At 40.3% G+C, this 19,589-nt stretch overlaps 1 protein-coding gene across 1 annotated transcript in view; it reads right to left on the bottom strand.

Moving 5' to 3' along the window:
* Nucleotides 1-499: 499 nt before the first annotated feature.
* LOC148129155 (vomeronasal type-2 receptor 26-like) overlaps nt 500-19,589 on the bottom strand; it is a 19,873-nt gene continuing 783 nt past the window's right edge. Inside the window, exons 2-7 of the mRNA XM_087947380.1 lie at nt 5,782-5,954; nt 4,446-4,737; nt 3,190-4,053; nt 2,617-2,844; nt 1,916-2,042; nt 500-1,437 (exon numbers count right to left, since the gene is read on the bottom strand). Of these exons, the coding sequence (XP_087803506.1) occupies nt 539-1,437; nt 1,916-2,042; nt 2,617-2,844; nt 3,190-4,053; nt 4,446-4,737; nt 5,782-5,954 (2,583 nt within the window). The 3' untranslated portion in view covers nt 500-538. The remainder of the gene's footprint in view (nt 1,438-1,915; nt 2,043-2,616; nt 2,845-3,189; nt 4,054-4,445; nt 4,738-5,781; nt 5,955-19,589) is intronic.

The raw sequence follows: 19,589 nt of genomic DNA, 5'->3' as shown, positions 1-19,589 counted from the left end.
GTCTGTATGTTTGTTGTAAAAAATAAAAACTTTACAAAAAATTTTTTTCTATCTTTTACATTTCAAAGAAGACCAAACAATCAAAAATGGATACCCTATGAGAATGTGCTAAATACATGTCTACAAAATATTCATTAGCTTTTTCCCATATTTATACAGTGGTTTAAGAAATGAAGCTATTAAAACCATGAACTGGAAGCTGCAAACTTTTAGGCATCCTTAAAGTAAACATCGCAAATCTTCTAAGAGCTAGATGCTCAAACTCTTGTTTGCTCGATGTATGCAGAGGAAAAAAGGGTTAGGTTAAATAAACTTGTAGAATGTCTGAAAATGTAGCAAATGAGCACTTCATTTGGAATAGGAAATAATGAATTTAAATAATAATCCCAATCCTTCATAAAATCTTGTTTGATAGAAATAAGGATGTCTAAAATAAAAATAATGATAATATTATGTAATAATATTAAATATAATAATAGCAGATATTCTACTCTTTTTTGTTAATCATTTCCCATGGCCAGAAAGAACACATGATGTGCTAATTCCTCTTTATGAGTTGCTCCCTGTGGTTGAGGTCAGGTCTCAAAACAACGATGTAGCACTTTGGCAGGAATATGCATCCCAGTAATGCAGCACTGGAGGACAAGATGGAGAAGACCTCCACGGCTACCATGGCTTTTCCTTTTGTGCTCAAGTAGGATGGAAAGAAGGAGATCCACACACTGCAAAAGGCCAACATGCTGAAGGTGATGAACTTGGCTTCATTAAAGCTGTCAGGTAATTTACGGGCAAGGAAAGCCACAATAAAGCTGGTGATGGCCAAGATACCCATGTAGCCCAAGACACAGTAGAAGAAGAAAGTTGACCCCTCATTGCACTGTAAAACCATTTCTTGGAACTCTGACTGCATGTCCATCTCAGGGAATGGGGGACATGTTGACAACCAAAGAATACAAAGAAACACTTGTAGGAGAGAGAATGAGAGGACAATAGAGACAGCCAATCTTTTCCCCACCCATTTCCTCATCTGAGATCCTGGTTTAGTGGCCATGAAAGCCACAACCACAGTGATGGTTTTGGCGAGAACACTAGAAATGGCCACTGAGAAGGTGATTCCAAAAGTAGGTTGCCGGAGAAGGCAGATCACTTTGCCAGGTTGGCTGAGGAACAACAAAGAGGAGAGAAAGCAGAGCTGAAGAGAGACAAGTAGGGTGTAAGTCAGGGACCGGTTGTTGGCTTTGACAATGGGAGTATCCCTGTGCTTAATAAAAGTTCCAAGTACACAAGATGTCAAGAAGAAGAAACAAAGAGCTGCTGAGGCTAAACCAATTCCTAAGGTTTCTTCAAAGTTTAAAAATAGCACTGGTTTCAAGATACATCCTTTCTTTTCTTTATTTGGATAATGATCTTCTGAACATTGAAAACAGTCATCCATATCTAAAAGAAAAGTCAAGGCATGTTTTCATACATTCCATATTTTTGAAAATAATATTCTTTATGAGTGCCAAACATTATCCCTCTCAAGTTTTTCTATTGGTTACCATATTGGATCATGTTTCTATGGAAGTGCAGTTTTTCCATCATTGTATCAGCTGGGACCACCATTAAAGAAGCACGATAGGAAGGGCAATTATTCTAGGAAATACAGTTCTCTCTGGCAGTTTCAAATTTATTAAAATTTAGACCATTTGACTTTTCCCATTTTTCCAAAACTTGGAGAGGAAATACGTAAGGGTGGATATAAGAGCTTAGCTCTTATGGAAAAACTTGAATTCAGAATGATAGATTCTTATTCACAGGTATAAAAATGAATATTCACCTTGAATTACTCACAATACTATTTGTTATGTTAAACTAGTACATTACAATTGGTTTAGATGTATCTAATGAGAACTTGCTGGAATGTCTAACCTACCCTTTTGATCTGAAATCTTCCCTTCTGGACATGGAACACAGTCATAGCAGCAGAATTGTTTTCCTTCAGCCTCCTTCTTCCAATATCCAGGGGAGCAATGGTCATTACACATAGAAATTGGAAGAACCTGATGATAAATATAGAAGATTTTTGCAGAGGGAGATTTAAAAAATCAATTAATCTTGCAGAATCCAATCTGGCACCAAAAGTTGACCAGTGACTCACTCAGAGTAGATTGTTCAACATTATCCTGGGATCCCTCCATTCCTGAGTTATTAATTGTTCTCTTTTATTGAGGGAATTAATCCTTTACTTCCTAGAGGAATACTGTATATCACCTAGCTGGATTTATATTATACATTAAAAGTTGTTGAAATTAGAATGATGATGAAAAGGGCCTCTTTGAAAAAGGCAAGGTGAGTAAATAAATATTCATGAAAATGTTATGGAAATGATGCAGTTCCAATGATTTGAAAGGCACTTGCAATCAAATATGAAAACCAGACTTTTACATTGCAACATCATTTTGTCAGTTTCATGAATGCTTAATCTTGGGCCACATTCATTCAAAGTATGCCATTTTTTCTTATAAACATAAAAATTAGATTTCTAAAGAAGCTTTGGTCAGTATAGTTTAAGAGATCAAGGCCTCTAGCTGGAATCGTAATGGCTCAAGATACAGTCCACAAATGAGTCCATACCTGATTAAAAGCTGGGTGCCAGACAATCAAATCTTCATCAATGAATAATTCTTTGCCTGTTGGAGAACTCGGATCCATTATTCCGACTCTAACTCTTTGAAAAGACCGATTGGGGAATGTGATGAGGTTGATGATATCAAATCCACCCATTACTTCCCCTTTTTCATTCAGGGAAACTTTCTCTCCAGCCGAATTGTTAAAAGAAATGCCATGTAGAAATGGATGGAGCTATGTAAAAGAGAACAGAGAGAGAGAGAGAGAGTTCAAAGGATAATACAGGTAGTCCTCTATTTACAACAGTTCTTTTAGTGGCCATTCAAAGTTATTATGGAATGAAAAAAATGACTGTTTTTCACATTTATGACCTTTGCCATCTTCAGACAAGTAAAGTCAATGGGGAAGCTAGATTCCCTTAAGAACTGTGTTACTTAACAATATAGTAGTTTCTTAATCTTCACACCTAACTGGATTTTATAAGCAGAAAATATTAAGACTTCCACCATAGGTTAAAACGGTAATTCTAGATCAAATTTCTCATTGAAATAAAAGAATTTTCCAATGCAGAGAGAATACCTGCCAAGGTTGCAGATATAGAAGGTCAGATTTTCTACCCATCATTGTTTTTTTCTTATTGAACCCTGATATGAGTAGTGCTTGCAAAGCATGAGCCACAGTATAAACAGCATTGTAGACACTGTAGCTTTGGCCAGTCATTTCCATTTCAAACATAGGTGCAGGAAGATCCTCCAGTTTGTTCTCTTCCAGGCACTGCCTATTGGACGTTTCTTGTAATTCTGATTTTGAGAGTGAACAATCAAATAATTGTTCCCAAACATCTTGCAGAAACCCATCTTTGTAGCCTGAATGAGGGTTGATGGTCTGAAGAAATTCCTTGAAACCTACAACTGCTCTTGAATGAACACTGAAGGAAATAGCCCCATGGAACATCTGGAGATCCCAACTGATTTGAAAGCCTGAGAGCACAAAATCAATCTGTGCAGTCATGATCCACACATTTCTAAATAATGCAGTTTGCTTGTTTTCAGGATCTTCTACAAACATGATAGCTCTGAGCCATGTAATTGTCAACGATTCTCCATAGACAAGAAACGTGGTGGTGTTGCTATTCCTCATAATTGTGAAACTACTTGAGACCATGTGATAAAGTTCTGTATATTGTTCTGTGTGGATTAGTTGTGAAAGCCTTTGTATGAATGATGAACAGATTCCATTTTGTGAAAGTATGGGCTGCATTTTCTGTAAAAAACGTTCTCCATTATTGTTGTCCATAGTAAATATCCCAATCCATGTCCATCTAAAATGATGAAGCAGTTGAATAATCCCAACATATTGATGGTCCTCTTTTGGGACCATGAAATGAAGTGAAGATTGCTTACTGGTCTGAAACTCCTCTTGGGCTATTGAGCCATATGTCAGCTAAAAGAAAGCAGAGTAATATTCTGTTCAGTCGTTCGCTCAGATCTGATCTTTCTGGGTCTAGTTTTCCTGTAAACAATAGCAAAGGAAGGATTTTCCCCCCTCTATTTTGTTTAAAATATTAATATAGTATGGAATTTCTATGAATTATTACAAACACATTACAATAGTTCATTTGGTTCAACAGGACCAGGGTGTGCTACATTCAAATCTTCCCTTTGGTATGGAATGATTCTAGATAAATACTTGTATGAGTGGCACTGTAGCTTTAGAAATGATGATTAAGGTGTCTAGAATATCTTAATACAAATCTAAGTCTAATACCTGATTCTCAGTAATTACATCATAACAACAAGGTATAGAATTTTTCTGCTCATCTCCTCCATACTGACCTGTGGAACCTTGTAGAAACCTACAACTTCAGCTATATTAGATGATGTATCAGAACCTAAGCCTCCAAGGATGGCCATGAGATTCTTCTGGCTATCACATCTGTAGTTAGGGACAAATTCCTGGGATTTGAAAAGCAGGTCCAGGGTGGTGCGATAGGTCATCCTTGAATTGTAGTAACTGTCATAGATGTGGAACCCAAGAGTGATGTTAGGTAAGATCTGGGTGTCTTCATTGATCTTCTTTACAGCAAAGGCCAAGGCAAGGATGTGTTGGTAGAATTTGGTTATTACACTGAAAATAGATTGAGCACAACTTTTCAAAATAATAATAATTTTGCAAATTGTTTTAAGATGGTCAGTATATAACTGACTACTGAAAAACCTGTTTCTGATTGAAGTATTGATTAATTGTATAATCAGGCTAAATATACTTATTTTGTAATCAGGCCAAATATGCTTTGCACACAATTTATTTCTTTTAATATTTTTCCAGAAAGTTAATAATTACAAGACATACTGTGTTAATTTCTGAAATTTTAACCTCAGTGTTCAGTGTTCAACTAGAAAGCTGTGGCTTGTTGTTTTCTCTGCTGATTTAGTTTTCTAGGAACTATAGATTAAGGGTGAGGTTCTCTCTAAACCCATACATCTTGCTCATGTGAATTGTTTAAGTTCTTAAGGGATATTCCATGAGTGCTCATAATTCTTAGTTCCACCAAAGTCAATATCTAAGGTGTGTGGCCACTTTGGCTGCAAAAATAGAAATATTAAAAAACCTTTAATCTATCTTACCATTCCTTTCCTGTTTAGTAAAACAGAATGTCAATAGATTTAATTGTTTCCATATTTATGTCTGTAGATGCTCAGTCATCCTGGTTATGGTTGTCCCAAAGATATTTTCCAAAAGGCAATTGGAGTTTCTTAATGTTTTATTTGAAACATTTCACTTCTCATCCAAGAAACCTCTAGATTTGAACCAGAATTGAGACAGAACAGGAAGTTTTGTGGATGAGAAACGAAACGTTTCAAAGAAAAACCAAGAACATTCAGTTGTTTTTTTGGAAAAGCACCTTTATTTTTGTGTTGTGAAATGTGGCAGAGCTGATTTTTTTTTGCATTCTTCTTTTTGATAATTTCCATGCAATGAAATATGCTTTACTTACAAGAATGAAACAAACACAAAGATAGTTCCCTCTTCTCTCACCACTAGAAAACTTTCAAAACACAAAGAATTCTTACATTTACATGAAAAACTCTACATTTTCTCTACAAACAGTCATATAAATGATTCTTTGATATGTATTCATGGTCAGATGATTCAAAGGAAAATGTTTACATTGGTGAATCATAAAGGTTGAGAAAAGGATGTTGGTTGAATAGAGTTTGATAGAAATGGTAAATCAAGTGAGACATCATCCCACCGATGATGAGGTCCCCAGGTTGAAACCACTCATGTGGAACAGGGAAGGCATCACTTGCAGGACAGCTCAAAGGAACTGCTTTGTGCATCTGGAATACCAGGAGGATCGATTTTATGGTTCACTGTGTATGGAAAAAGTGTCTGAGTCTATCTTCAAGGAGAACCTCTGGCAGATAAAACAGAAGGAAGAGAACTTTTTGGAAATGAATCTCACAGAGTCAGCATTACCACTTCCTTCCTCCGTGTGGCTCTTGAAGTATTTATATGGATTGTTTCTCAATTTCTATTCCCTTCTGTGCAGAACATTTGATATTTGGTCTGCTAAAATAATAGAATGACTGCAGTCATTTATAAGGGACATAATTGGCATGGAAACAGTAACAACCCGGTAATGTTTTCTTAACATGTGTGATGAAAAACTTTCTTTCTTTAGAGTGACATAATAAGTGACTGGTGCTTAATCTGTTTTGAAAATAGTGGAGAAATAGAATTGGGAAGTTTGAAGCTACAACATTGCACTAATTCTAGAAATCAGGAATATTTGATGAAATGGTCAGATGTCAACTCTCTGTTACAGATTAGCTGGTCTTGATTTCAAAATCCTTTGGAAACTAGATAAAACTTCCAGTTCCAAATCATGCTTGCCATGGTGTTTCCTGTGACATTACAGAAGCCAAACTGTTATTTTAAAGAGTATTGATGCTTTTGAACTTTGCTGTTAGGGGAGACTCCTGATAATTCTTTGGTGACCAAGAAAACAAAGTTTGAAGAACTATCTTCACCCCACCCCGCCACCTCAGCTGCTGTCCCTGCTAGTCCATGGAACCAGAAAAGTTGTGGACCGCTGATCTATGGAGTTTCTTTGTTGAAAACATTTTGATGGCACATAATCAATCAAATCATTGAAATGTTAAGAATTGACTACTAAAGAAAGTTGTGATGACATGGATAACTGTTGGCATTCTATTCTATTATTAATCTCTTGTTCCTTTCATCCTTGATTATAAATTTATATCTAAAATCCAATAGTATTGAACCATAAACGTCTCCCTAAGTATTTATTTGTATTGTTTTATGTCTAAGCTAAGCCTAAATCAAATATATATAAAAAACCCAATATAGCCCGGCAAAGAGTAGTGTTTCCTTTTTTGGATTAGAAGACAGACCATGCAGTCACAGAACACATTACAGCTTGCTTTGAGATTTTATTTCTTTGAAGATTTTGAAAGATTTGTAGATACATAATCCTATCCACTTCTGCATTTACAGTTTCTGATTCAGAACATACTTGCATAAATGTTCAAAGCCCATAGGAAGAATCAAGACTTCAGTTCCTTGTACAGTGTTTTCAGGAGTGGAGTTATACTTATCCTGTTTCCCTGAAAATACAACCTACCCTAAAAATAAGTCCTAGCTTGATTTTTACTGTGCACTCAATATAAGCCCTAATTCAGATCTCTCCCACTCCAGAGTGCAGAGATAAAATTTAAGCTAGAGTGGGGATGGGGGACTGGAGCTTCTCTACTACTTATCTTTGGACAGTTGTAGCCAGGCCTCACACATCCTGACACCTGCCTTGCCAGCCCATTTCTTCTGCAGCCAGCAAGGCTGGCAAGGCTTTCCTGAAAGCCTCTGGAGCTCAGGATTTTTCTGGAGCTCTGTTATCGGCTGCAGAGGCCTTCAGGAAAGCCTTGCTGGCCACAGAAGTTCCTGAATGTCTCTGACAGTGAAAAGGAGGCCAGGGTTAACTAAGCCAATGAGGTTAGTCAGTGGATGACATCCCTCGAAAATAAGACTTGGTGCCTTTTTTGGTGACAAAAAAATAAAACAGGGTCTTATTTTTGGGGAAACATGGTAGTTTTGATTATGTGCTACCAACTTAATATTTATTTTGGGTTAATTTAATCCCTGATCAAGGCTGCAGAACAATGGAATAGAGAGCCATTTGTTATCATCAGGATTCAATTTTTTATTAGATCCATTCATATACAAAGTCCATTTGTACCTAATAAAAATACAGTTACATTGGATGAAAGTTATAATCCTTAACTGCATCTCAAATACAAGTTACATCCTTTCCATTCATTTAAGGATTCATTGTAACCTACAATCTGAACAGGGGTGCCTAAATCTTTTGACATCAAATGACATAAAACCATTTATCTGAAATGGTATAGAGGGTTTCCTCTTTGAGCAGGGGGTTTATATATACTGACTAGAAGATCTTCCAGGTCCCTTCCAATTCACTTATTTTGTTAATTTTGCTGGAAGTTATTTAACCTGTATCCTAATGTAACCAATATTCTTTTTGTATCTTATGACTTCAATCTACACATGAAACTGACTTTTGCTCTACTTCCTTTGCAATCTAATTTCTGATCTTTAAATTCAGAATCATTTGTACATTCAAAGTAGTATTAACTCATAGAAAAGGAGTGGGCAAGGTTTGTATTTATTAATAGGTCTATCACACATTGGCATGAAAGATAAGAGGTCCCACATTATAGTCTCAAAAAGAAAGGCAATGCTAAATGCTAGGGATTTGCTTTTTATCTTAGGATATTTTCCTATCTTTTTATTTTTCATTCCATTTCAGATTTATTTTAATAAAAACATTAAATTATATATTTCCATACTGTGGAATGGAGGGAAGCTATATGGATTTGTCAGTCTAAGGTTCACATACTATCTTTAAACAATCCAGAAATCAAATCCCAAATTGTTTCCATTTGAATTCATTTAGCCTGTGTGCATTGGTTTGAAATTTTACCATGGTTTGCATTTTGAAGGGTCTATTTTATATATATATATATATATATATATGGATCTTTGGTTATTCGGGTTTTCTCCGCGTAAGATTCAAAGTATCTAGGCAACGTTTGCGAGGTCCCACTCGCCATCTTCAGGCTGGTGCTTTCGGCTTAGTGCCAGTGCAAGCAGTGTGTGACCGGAGCTGCCATCTCTATATATACAAGTGGTGGGGATGGTGTGTTGGGCTGGTTGGCTGTGCTGCAGCCTCTTGATTGGTTGATGGAGTTGATGTTGGTATAATGGGCTGTGTAATGGCCTTTTGTTGTAGAGATATCCTGGATCTTGTGCTGTCATCTCCTGGGTCGTTAGCCTCTTGTGTTTTAACGGCTTGGGTAATGGGTTGTGTGATGGGCTTGTGAGTTCTTTTGTTGTGGTATCCTGGGTCTTGCGTTGTAATCTCCTGGGTCGTTTGTGTTTTGATCTCTTTTCCATTAGCCTCCTGTGTAGTAACAGCTTGGGTAATGGGTTGTGTGATGACCTTGTGAGATTTATTGCTGTGGTATCCTTGGTCTTGTGCTGTGATATCCTGGGTCATTTGCTGTGTTGTGACTTCTTGAGTTCTTGAGGTGTAATTTCTTGAGTTTTCTGATGTGATGTCCTGAGCGGGTGGCTGTGATGTAGCATTTTGGGTTTTTAATATGGCTTTGAGTTTGGGGTCTGGGTCTGTGTTCGTTTGGCTTCGAGTTCGTGGTCGTGCCACATCTTCATGGTGGGGGTCAGTTCGCTTCATGTATGGTTCAGAGGAGTTTGAAGTGGGTAGTGATGCAGCTGCAGTGCGGCTTCTGGTCTGTGGTCGTGTCTCATCTTCTGTGTGGGTGTGAGTCTGATTTTTACGTGGAAGTGTGGTGGTGGCATCTTGTGTGGCCCTCATGGGTGTGGGTCTGGTGTCATTTATCATGTTGGGTACTGTCTGTTCATGAGGGCGGGTTTCCAAATGGCTGGTAAGCGGGAGGTGTCATCTCTTTTATTCATGCTGTGTGGGCGTTTTTCTATCTCTATGGCTTCTCTGATTATTCTGCTGCTGTGGTGTTCAGTTTTGGCGATAGTTCTGGTATTTTTAAGTCAATCTCATGTCCTGTGGCTTTGAGGTGTTGGACCAGGGAAGAGGTTGGTTCTTCTTTTTGATTGAGTTCTTATGTTCTTCAACGCGTGCACTTATTCTTCTGTTAGTTTGTCCAATGTATGTGGTGAGGCAGGCAGTGCAGGGATTTCATATACTCCTTGGTTTTCTAACTCGATTTTGTCTTTAGGGTTTCTTAGGATGGTGGATATTTTTCTGTTTGTGCAGAATGCTGTTTTAATGTTGTGTTTTTGGAGGATCTTGCTGATTTTGTCTGTAGTGCCTTTTATATATGGGAGGAGGGCTTTGCCGTTCTCTTGTTCTCTGTCTTGGATTTTGGTTGGGGTTTCTTTTTGGATTAGGTGGGTGATCTTCTTTCTTTGAAATCCATTGGCTGTTAGTACGTTGGTGAGAGTGTTTAGTTCGGTTTTTAGGTGTTGTTCATCAGCTAAGCATTTTGTTCTGGAGATGAGTGTCTCAGCTACGGAATTGATCTGTGCTGGGTGGTGGTGTGAGAGTGCGTGTAGATAGCGGTTTGTATGTGTTTTCTTTTGGTAGATGGTGTGTCCTAGGGAGCCATTGGGTTTTTTGTATACCAAGACATCTAGGAAGGGAAGTTGATTGTTAGCTTCTGTTTCCATGGTGAATTGTATTTTGGGGTGTAGGCTGTTGAGGTGTGTGAGGAAGTTGTTCAGTTTTTCTTTCCCGTGTGGCCAGATTATGAAGGTGTCATCTACGTATCTGAGCCAGAGTTTGGGTTTGTGATCATATTTTTCTAGAGCTTGTGTTTCAAAGTGTTCCATGTAGAGGTTTGCGATGACAGGTGAGAGGGGTGATCCCATGGGTGCTCCTTCTATTTGTTTGTATTTTTGTCCATTGTAGGTGAAGTATGTATTGGATAGACAGTGGTTGGTCAGATCTAGGATGTGCTTGGGGGTTGTATTTGTTTTGGATGGCTGTCAAGGCTTCTTTTATTGGCACTTGGGTGAAGAGGGATATGACATCGAAGCTAACTAGTAGGTCGCTGGGTTGTAAGTTTTGTTTCTTTATGATCTCGATGAACTGGAATGAGTTTCTTACATGTGAGTTGATGGATTCTGCATAGGGCTGTAGTTGTTTGGCGAGAAATTTGGCTAGGTTTTGTAGAGGTGAGCCTATGGAGCTGACTATTGGTCTAAGTGGAGTTCCTTCTTTGTGTATCTTGGGGAGACCATAAAGCTTAGGGCATCTGGATGATTTCTCTCTGGGTATGATTCTTTGCTGGATTTCTTCACTGATGGGGGAGGCTTTTATTTTGGATCTGGTGGTTTTTTTCTAGGTAGGTGGTGGGGTCTGTCTTTAGGGGTTTGTATGTGGGGTCTAGGAGTAGGTTGGTTAACTTGGTTTGGTAGTCAGATGTGTTCATAACCACTGTCGCGTTGCCCTTGTCTGCTGGTAGGATTATTATGCTGGTGTCTTCTTTCAGGTTACGTAGTGCAGTTTGTTCTTCTTTGGATAAGTTGCTTTTGGGTGGTTTGCTAGTGCAGAGGATGTTGGTGATTTCGAGTCTGATTCTATTAGCCTCATCAGGGTTGGTTTTGGTCAGGCTGGTTTCAACTCCGCATATGATGGTTTCTGTGGGGATGTGTTTGGGAGCAACAGCAAAGTTGAATCCTTTTGAAAGGACCTTGGTTTCGGCTTCGGTGAGGATCTTGTCTGAGATGTTGTGCACTGTTTGTTTCATGTGTGGCTGTGAGGGGGGAGTTGGTTTCTGGCATTGTTGTAGTTTTCTGAGTTTGTTGGTGTGTGTGTCTGTTTTGAGGGTGGTCTGTGTTTCGGCTCTCCAGACAGCGAGTTGTTTGGATTTGTCCCAAAGTAAGGGGTGAATCTTGTTGCTGAGTCTGAGGTGAAGTGTAAGAAGATCTTTGTTGATTTGGTCTAGGAGAAATCTTTTTGTGTGAAGTTCATTTCTAATTAGGGCCAATTCTGTTCTTTTTAGGATGCGTTTGGTGGCTGCTGTGTTGGTGTGGAATTTCAATTGGAAGCTTGTGGGAATTAAATTTTGATCTCGGCAGTTGCATAGGAATGCGAGGTCACATAAAATGGAAGCTCTTTGGACTTCAAGTTTTTCATAAGTCCTGGTCAGATGGTGGGTTTCCTCCCGTAGAGGTGCAATATTTGTTTTCTGAGGTTCTCTGGGTATTTGTATGTGGATCTTTGGTTATTCGGGTTTTCTCCCGCGTAAGATTCAAAGTATCTAGGCAACGTTTCGGCGAGGTCCCACTCGCCATCTTCAGGCTGGTGCTTTCGGCTTAGTGCCAGTGCAAGCAGTGTGTGACCGGAGCTGCCATCTCTCTATATATACAAGTGGTGGGGGATGGTGTGCTGGGCTGGTTGGCTGTGCTGCAGCCTCTTGATTGGTTGATGGAGTTGATGTTGGTATAATGGGCTGTGTAATGGCCTTTTGTTGTAGAGATATCCTGGATCTTGTGCTGTCATCTCCTGGGTCGTTAGCCTCTTGTGTTTTAACGGCTTGGGTAATGGGTTGTGTGATGGGCTTGTGAGTTCTTTTGTTGTGGTATCCTGGGTCTTGCGTTGTAATCTCCTGGGTCGTTTGTGTTTTGATCTCTTTTCCATTAGCCTCCTGTGTAGTAACAGCTTGGGTAATGGGTTGTGTGATGACCTTGTGAGATTTATTGCTGTGGTATCCTTGGTCTTGTGCTGTGATATCCTGGGTCATTTGCTGTGTTGTGACTTCTTGAGTTCTTGAGGTGTAATTTCTTGAGTTTTCTGATGTGATGTCCTGAGCGGGTGGCTGTGATGTAGCATTTTGGGTTTTTAATATGGCTTTGAGTTTGGGGTCTGGGTCTGTGTTCGCTTGGCTTCGAGTTCGTGGTCGTGCCACATCTTCATGGTGGGGGTCAGTTCGCTTCATGTATGGTTCAGAGGAGTTTGAAGTGGGTAGTGATGCAGCTGCAGTGCGGCTTCTGGTCTGTGGTCGTGTCTCATCTTCTGTGTGGGTGTGAGTCTGATTTTTACGTGGAAGTGTGGTGGTGGCATCTTGTGTGGCCCTCATGGGTGTGGGTCTGGTGTCATTTATCATGTTGGGTACTCGCCTGTTCATGAGGGCGGGTTTCCAAATGGCTGGTAAGCGGGAGGTGTCATCTCTTTTATTCATGCTGTGTGGGCGTTTTCTATCTCTATGGCTTCTCTGATTATTCTGCTGCTGTGGTGTTCAGTTTTGGCGATAGTTCTGGTATTTTTAAAGTCAATCTCATGTCCTGTGGCTTTGAGGTGTTGGACCAGGAAGAGGTTGGTTCTTCTTTTTGATTGAGTTCTTATGTTCTTCAACGCGTGCACTTATTCTTCTGTTAGTTTGTCCAATGTATGTGGTGAGGCAGGCAGTGCAGGGGATTTCATATACTCCTTGGTTTTCTAACTCGATTTTGTCTTTAGGGTTTCTTAGGATGGTGGATATTTTTCTGTTTGTGCAGAATGCTGTTTTAATGTTGTGTTTTTGGAGGATCTTGCTGATTTTGTCTGTAGTGCCTTTTATATATGGGAGGAGGGCTTTGCCGTTCTCTTGTTCTCTGTCTTGGATTTTGGTTGGGGTTTCTTTTGGATTAGGTGGGTGATCTTCTTTCTTTGAAATCCATTGGCTGTTAGTACGTTGGTGAGAGTGTTTAGTTCGGTTTTTAGGTGTTGTTCATCAGCTAAGCATTTTGTTCTGGAGATGAGTGTCTCAGCTACGGAATTGATCTGTGCTGGGTGGTGGTGTGAGAGTGCGTGTAGATAGCGGTTTGTATGTGTTTTCTTTTGGTAGATGGTGTGTCCTAGGGAGCCATTGGGTTTTTTGTATACCAAGACATCTAGGAAGGGAAGTTGATTGTTAGCTTCTGTTTCCATGGTGAATTGTATTTTGGGGTGTAGGCTGTTGAGGTGTGTGAGGAAGTTGTTCAGTTTTTCTTTCCCGTGTGGCCAGATTATGAAGGTGTCATCTACGTATCTGAGCCAGAGTTTGGGTTTGTGATCATATTTTTCTAGAGCTTGTGTTTCAAAGTGTTCCATGTAGAGGTTTGCGATGACAGGTGAGAGGGGTGATCCCATGGGTGCTCCTTCTATTTGTTTGTATTTTTGTCCATTGTAGGTGAAGTATGTATTGGATAGACAGTGGTTGGTCAGATCTAGGATGTGCTTGGGGGTTGTATTTGTTTTGGATGGCTGTCAAGGCTTCTTTTATTGGCACTTGGGTGAAGAGGGATATGACATCGAAGCTAACTAGTAGGTCGCTGGGTTGTAAGTTTTGTTTCTTTATGATCTCGATGAACTGGAATGAGTTTCTTACATGTGAGTTGATGGATTCTGCATAGGGCTGTAGTTGTTTGGCAGAAATTTGGCTAGGTTTTGTAGAGGTGAGCCTATGGAGCTGACTATTGGTCTAAGTGGAGTTCCTTCTTTGTGTATCTTGGGAGACCATAAAGCTTGGGGCATCTGGATGATTTCTCTCTGGGTATGATTCTTTGCTGGATTTCTTCACTGATGGGGGAGGCTTTTATTTTGGATCTGGTGGTTTTTCTAGGTAGGTGGTGGGGTCTGTCTTTAGGGGTTTGTATGTGGGGTCTAGGAGTAGGTTGGTTAACTTGGTTTGGTAGTCAGATGTGTTCATAACCACTGTCGCATTGCCCTTGTCTGCTGGTAGGATTATTATGCTGGTGTCTTCTTTCAGGTTACGTAGTGCAGTTTGTTCTTCTTTGGATAAGTTGCTTTTGGGTGGTTTGCTAGTGCAGAGGATGTTGGTGATTTCGAGTCTGATTCTATTAGCCTCATCAGGGTTGGTTTTGGTCAGGCTGGTTTCAACTCCGCATATGATGGTTTCTGTGGGGACAGAAAAGGCCATTACACAGCCCATTACACAGCCCATTATACCAACATCAACTCCATCAACCAATCAAGAGGCTGCAGCACAGCCAACCAGCCCAGCACACCATCCCCCACCACTTGTATATATAGAGAGATGGCAGCTCCGGTCACACACTGCTTGCACTGGCACTAAGCCGAAAGCACCAGCCTGAAGATGGCGAGTGGGACCTCGCCGAAACGTTGCCTAGATACTTTGAATCTTACGCGGGAGAAAACCGAATAACCAAAGATCCACATACAAATACCCGCGAGAACCTCAGAAAACAAATATTGCACCTCTACGGGAGGAAACCCACCATCTGACCAGGACTTATGAAAAACTTGAAGTCCAAAGAGCTTCCATTTTATGTGACCTCGCATTCCTATGCAACTGCCGAGATCAAAATTTAATTCCCACAAGCTTCCAATTGAAATTCCACACCAACACAGCAGCCACCAAACGCATCCTAAAAAGAACAGAATTGGCCCTAATTAGAAATGAACTTCACACAAAAAGATTTCTCCTAGACCAAATCAACAAAGATCTTCTTACACTTCACCTCAGACTCAGCAACAAGATTCACCCCTTACTTTGGGACAAATCCAAACAACTCGCTGTCTGGAGAGCCGAAACACAGACCACCCTCAAAACAGACACACACACCAACAAACTCAGAAAACTACAACAATGCCAGAAACCAACTCCCCCCTCACAGCCACACATGAAACAAACAGTGCACAACATCTCAGACAAGATCCTCACCGAAGCCGAAACCAAGGTCCTTTCAAAAGGATTCAACTTTGCTGTTGCTCCCAAACACATCCCCACAGAAACCATCATATGCGGAGTTGAAACCAGCCTGACCAAAACCAACCCTGATGAGGCTAATAGAATCAGACTCGAAATCACCAACATCCTCTGCACTAGCAAACCACCCAAAAGCAACTTATCCAAAGAAGAACAAACTGCACTACGTAACCTGAAAGAAGACACCAGCATAATAATCCTACCAGCAGACAAGGGCAACGCGACAGTGGTTATGAACACATCTGACTACCAAACCAAGTTAACCAACCTACTCCTAGACCCCACATACAAACCCCTAAAGACAGACCCCACCACCTACCTAGAAAAAACCACCAGATCCAAAATAAAAGCCTCCCCATCAGTGAAGAAATCCAGCAAAGAATCATACCCAGAGAGAAATCATCCAGATGCCCCAAGCTTTATGGTCTCCCCAAGATACACAAAGAAGGAACTCCACTTAGACCAATAGTCAGCTCCATAGGCTCACCTCTACAAAACCTAGCCAAATTTCTCGCCAAACAACTACAGCCCTATGCAGAATCCATCAACTCACATGTAAGAAACTCATTCCAGTTCATCGAGATCATAAAGAAACAAAACTTACAACCCAGCGACCTACTAGTTAGCTTCGATGTCATATCCCTCTTCACCCAAGTGCCAATAAAAGAAGCCTTGACAGCCATCCAAAACAAATACAACCCCCAAGCACATCCTAGATCTGACCAACCACTGTCTATCCAATACATACTTCACCTACAATGGACAAAAATACAAACAAATAGAAGGAGCACCCATGGGATCACCCCTCTCACCTGTCATCGCAAACCTCTACATGGAACACTTTGAAACACAAGCTCTAGAAAAATATGATCACAAACCCAAACTCTGGCTCAGATACGTAGATGACACCTTCATAATCTGGCCACACGGGAAAGAAAAACTGAACAACTTCCTCACACACCTCAACAGCCTACACCCCAAAATACAATTCACCATGGAAACAGAAGCTAACAATCAACTTCCCTTCCTAGATGTCTTGGTATACAAAAACCCAATGGCTCCCTAGGACACACCATCTACCAAAAGAAAACACATACAAACCGCTATCTACACGCACTCTCACACCACCACCCAGCACAGATCAATTCCGTAGCTGAGACACTCATCTCCAGAACAAAATGCTTAGCTGATGAACAACACCTAAAAACCGAACTAAACACTCTCACCAACGTACTAACAGCCAATGGATTTCAAAGAAAGAAGATCACCCACCTAATCCAAAAAGAAACCCCAACCAAAATCCAAGACAGAGAACAAGAGAACGGCAAAGCCCTCCTCCCATATATAAAAGGCACTACAGACAAAATCAGCAAGATCCTCCAAAAACACAACATTAAAACAGCATTCTGCACAAACAGAAAAATATCCACCATCCTAAGAAACCCTAAAGACAAAATCGAGTTAGAAAACCAAGGAGTATATGAAATCCCCTGCACTGCCTGCCTCACCACATACATTGGACAAACTAACAGAAGAATAAGTGCACGCGTTGAAGAACATAAGAACTCAATCAAAAAGAAGAACCAACCTCTTCCCTGGTCCAACACCTCAAAGCCACAGGACATGAGATTGACTTTAAAAATACCAGAACTATCGCCAAAACTGAACACCACAGCAGCAGAATAATCAGAGAAGCCATAGAGATAGAAAAACGCCCACACAGCATGAATAAAAGAGATGACACCTCCCGCTTACCAGCCATTTGGAAACCCGCCTCATGAACAGACGAGTACCCAACATGATAAATGACACCAGACCCACACCCATGAGGGCCACACAAGATGCCACCACCACACTTCCACGTAAAAATCAGACTCACACCCACACAGAAGATGAGACACGACCACAGACCAGAAGCCGCACTGCAGCTGCATCACTACCCACTTCAAACTCCTCTGAACCATACATGAAGCGAACTGACCCCCACCATGAAGATGTGGCACCCACGAACTCGAAGCCAAACGAACACAGACCCAGACCCCAAACTCAAAGCCATATTAAAAACCCAAAATGCTACATCACAGCCACCCGCTCAGGACATCACATCAGAAAACTCAAGAAATTACACCTCAAGAACTCAAGAAGTCACAACACAGCAAATGACCCAGGATATCACAGCACAAGACCAAGGATACCACAGCAATAAATCTCACAAGGTCATCACACAACCCATTACCCAAGCTGTTACTACACAGGAGGCTAATGGAAAAGAGATCAAAACACAAACGACCCAGGAGATTACAACGCAAGACCCAGGATACCACAACAAAAGAACTCACAAGCCCATCACACAACCCATTACCCAAGCCGTTAAAACACAAGAGGCTAACGACCCAGGAGATGACAGCACAAGATCCAGGATATCTCTACAACAAAAGGCCATTACACAGCCCATTATACCAACATCAACTCCATCAACCAATCAAGAGGCTGCAGCACAGCCAACCAGCCCAGCACACCATCCCCCCACCACTTGTATATATAGAGAGATGGCAGCTCCGGTCACACACTGCTTGCACTGGCACTAAGCCGAAAGCACCAGCCTGAAGATGGCGAGTGGGACCTCGCCAAACGTTGCCTAGATACTTTGAATCTTACGCGGGAGAAAACCCGAATAACCAAAGATCCACATACAAATACCCTGAGAACCTCAGAAAACATATATATATATATATATATATATATATATATATATATATATATATATATATATATATATATATATATATATATATATATATATATATATATATTATTTTCTTAAAAGCAGAAAGAGCTCACTAATTGCCTCATCAGAAAAGTTAGATATGAAGAAGGGGGAGATTAGGAGAACTACCAAGAGAGCATTTCAGTTTTTCTTCAGCCTTTCTTCTCTGAATGCTAATAACTCTTTCATTAAGTGATCCTAAAAATGCTTTTTCAAAACAACAACAACTGGACTTTTCTTTGTGGGAGATGTTTTTCCTCAAGAAAAAGCAATTCCATATGCCATTTGAAAAAGCACTTTCGGGACAACCATGACCTGGCTGACTGAGAATCTCCATAGACATCATTAAGTGATACTCTGGTGTATAATTTTAACACAGACAGTCTGGCTGATTGACTGACACCGGTCCTGCTAGGGCTTGTGTTAATTCTTGGGTTGAATGAGAAACTAGGAATATGAATGTTCCTATCTGCTGGCCATAAGCATGTCGCAGAAGGATAACTAATGCCCAATTCGACAGACATTTATTATGCCATTGTTTATTTTTCAGGATAATGACTCTGCAATTTGGCTTTAGATGTTTCCTTAGCCTCAATGTTGAGAAGAAGACCACTTCCAGGCCTTTGAGAGCTGCAGTCCTCAAGAGAGTTTCCCACAAACTAGCTCAGCTCTTTATACAGCTTAACTAATTTCAACTTTCTCTGGAATTTGCTGACATGGAAGCTGAATTGCTTGGAGGACATGAGAATGGTTTAGAGCAGTTAGCACAAACAAACAAAAAACACAAACTTTATTTATATTTCTAGAGTCCCAGTGTGATTTTTCCTACTGCTGAAAATGAGCAAATATGCAGGCACATACATATATACACATACACATATACATAGATATATAGATATACCTTTAAATGCATTGGCATTTAATGCAACTCCAGTGGATTTATTATCCTTGTTATAATTATCCTTTAAAATGTGTTTCTCTCTTCGTCTCTCTCTCTCTGTCACTCTGTCTCTGTCTCTGTTTCTCTGTCTTCATCTCTCTATATATATCTCTCTCTGTGTGTGTGTGTGTGTGTGTGCACATGCGCTAATCACACAAGCACTTCAATGTTCCCCAAATGCTTATCTTCCCCCTCCCCCTATTTATGTCTCTTTGTCTACCCTGCACCTTGTATTGTAGGATGGCAAATGTACCCAGAACTGCATAGACCTGGGTCTGTGTACTTAACCCCAGGAAGCCTCAGCTGCCACAGCTCACCCCAGAGAGTTCTAGCAAGAATCTGTTTACCAATCTTCCCCAGTTCCCCATGCGGATCTTTCTCCTTTTTTTTTTTTTTTTGGGAAAACAGTTTTATTAATTTTAACAACAAACAAAAACACATAAAACATAAAAACATCAAT

This window comes from Notechis scutatus, chromosome Z (genome assembly GCF_049901735.1).
Source record: "Notechis scutatus isolate UNSWTSFEM ecotype Mainland chromosome Z, rNotScu1.2, whole genome shotgun sequence".
Lineage (NCBI taxonomy): Eukaryota > Metazoa > Chordata > Lepidosauria > Squamata > Elapidae > Notechis > Notechis scutatus.
The sequence above is the reverse complement of the archived record's forward strand: the minus strand, read 5'-3'. Positions and strand labels throughout refer to the sequence as shown.